The sequence below is a fragment of the Sinocyclocheilus grahami genome, unplaced genomic scaffold, assembly GCF_001515645.1.
Source record: "Sinocyclocheilus grahami isolate Dianchi unplaced genomic scaffold, SAMN03320097.WGS_v1.1 scaffold1981.1, whole genome shotgun sequence".
In the NCBI taxonomy this organism is placed as follows: domain Eukaryota; kingdom Metazoa; phylum Chordata; class Actinopteri; order Cypriniformes; family Cyprinidae; genus Sinocyclocheilus; species Sinocyclocheilus grahami.
The window spans coordinates 76,019-77,720 of NW_015507160.1; the positions used below are offsets into that span (position 1 = coordinate 76,019).

Consider the following 1,702-nt stretch of genomic DNA (forward strand, 5'->3'; position numbering starts at 1 on the left):
CACATACTTGGCTCTTTTCTTAGCGCAGCTACAGCAGGAAGGTAAAACACTCTTCATGGTGCGTCCACATGAATGTCACAGTGATAATGCTGGAAATTGAGCTCAGCTGAATGTCTCTGCAGGTTATTCCATATTTGTGATCCGGGGAAGCCTGCCGGAATGTGAAGCCGATCAGATTTTGCGGATCATGCGAGTGGAGCAGCAGCAGCGGCCCAAGCTGATCGGAGAGGACGAGGCCCAGAGGTGCACTGACCGTCATCACACAACATACAGAACAAGACAAGAATCTTCACCCTCCTCTTGTGTAGTGGGTCAGTTTGACCCACATTCAGTTACCTTTACAAAAGAGGAACAAAAATAATTAACCGTTCAATTTGTAAACTGTTTGAAACATACGTTAAAGTGTTTATTTCTTCTTGCTCATGAATGTGCATGCAGAGTTGCGACAGATATATTTTGTAAAGGCTGAACACATTTTGATGACTATGATGATGTTAGAATTTTGCCCCATCAGTTTCCGTACAATTCACCAGAAATCAACACTTTAAAAAACAGCTAAGAGTTTATTGTAGCTTGTAAAACATTAAAATGTGAAATGAATGAGAACTCTTTAAACTTAACACTCAAAGTTTACTTGAAATGGAAGACTCTGGAAGAACTGGAAGTTTGAGTTTCACTGTCAAAAAGTCAGTGAAAGGATGTTTTTGGTAAATAGCTTTTCTGGATCTGAGTTACTAGTCTTTTTCAGATGTTGAAAATAAGTGTGATTAAACCCATTTTACCTTCACAAGGGTTTGAGAAGCAGACATAAGAAAATGTAGAGGCTATTTACACAAACTAAATAGCAGTAAGTACTATTTACACCAATTACCAATAATGTTAGATACGATTTATACTTTATTTGTAGTCATTTGCACCTCAGTAGACATAAAATGTTTTTAATTTGTGCTTGTGCAGCTAATTTGAACAAAATTAGAGCAGTTCATAATTTTTAATATTTTAAATTTAGTCACTGACAAGCTACAGTAGGGGTTTTATGTAAAAACAGGCCTTTTGTGTTTTTCGTAGTGTTGTTTTTTGGCAAATTGCATGGAAATGTCAGTGTGACCCACAACACAAATGTAGTATACATAATTTCAGCACAACAGGAGGGTTGAATACATGAGCAGTAATCCACGGCTGCATGTGCATCAAATGATTTCAATGCATGACACAGAGGAAGAGAAGCACGTGATGCACACACAGCCCCGCTCGCGTGCAGCTGTCACTGATGGGTTTGAGCATGTGCTGTTGATCAGGATGTCAGTGCAGCAGACGTCAGACCCCGGACACACCGCAGATGAAGTGCTGCTGGATGAGGATGAGGAGGAGCTGAGGAAGGCTCTGGCTCTTAGCAGACAGGACGTGGAGGTGGAGGACGAGGAGGCCGACCTGCGCAGAGCCCTTCAGCTCAGCATGCAGGGTGAGAAACACACGTCAGGTGTGTGCATTCTTTCATTACAAAAATAGGCAGAACAATCGGGGGAAACGCATCTAATTGCATTTTTTAAATTTGTATTAGATTCAAGTTTTTTATTATTTTTTTTATTTTATTATTTTTATTATTTTATTTTTATTTATTATTTTATTATTGTCACTAATGTAATAATCTATAAAACATTTACATTTAGTCATTTAGCAGACGCTTTTATCCAAGCGACTT

At 38.9% G+C, this 1,702-nt stretch overlaps 1 protein-coding gene across 1 annotated transcript in view; it reads left to right on the top strand.

The window, feature by feature from the left end:
- The first annotated feature begins 6 nt into the window (after positions 1-6).
- The window catches only part of LOC107573593 (ataxin-3-like), a 5,115-nt gene continuing 3,419 nt past the window's right edge, over positions 7-1,702 (top strand). The window contains exons 1-3 of the mRNA XM_016260020.1: positions 7-41; positions 123-243; positions 1,299-1,480. Coding sequence (XP_016115506.1) covers positions 188-243; positions 1,299-1,480 — 238 coding nt within the window. The 5' untranslated portion in view covers positions 7-41; positions 123-187. The remainder of the gene's footprint in view (positions 42-122; positions 244-1,298; positions 1,481-1,702) is intronic.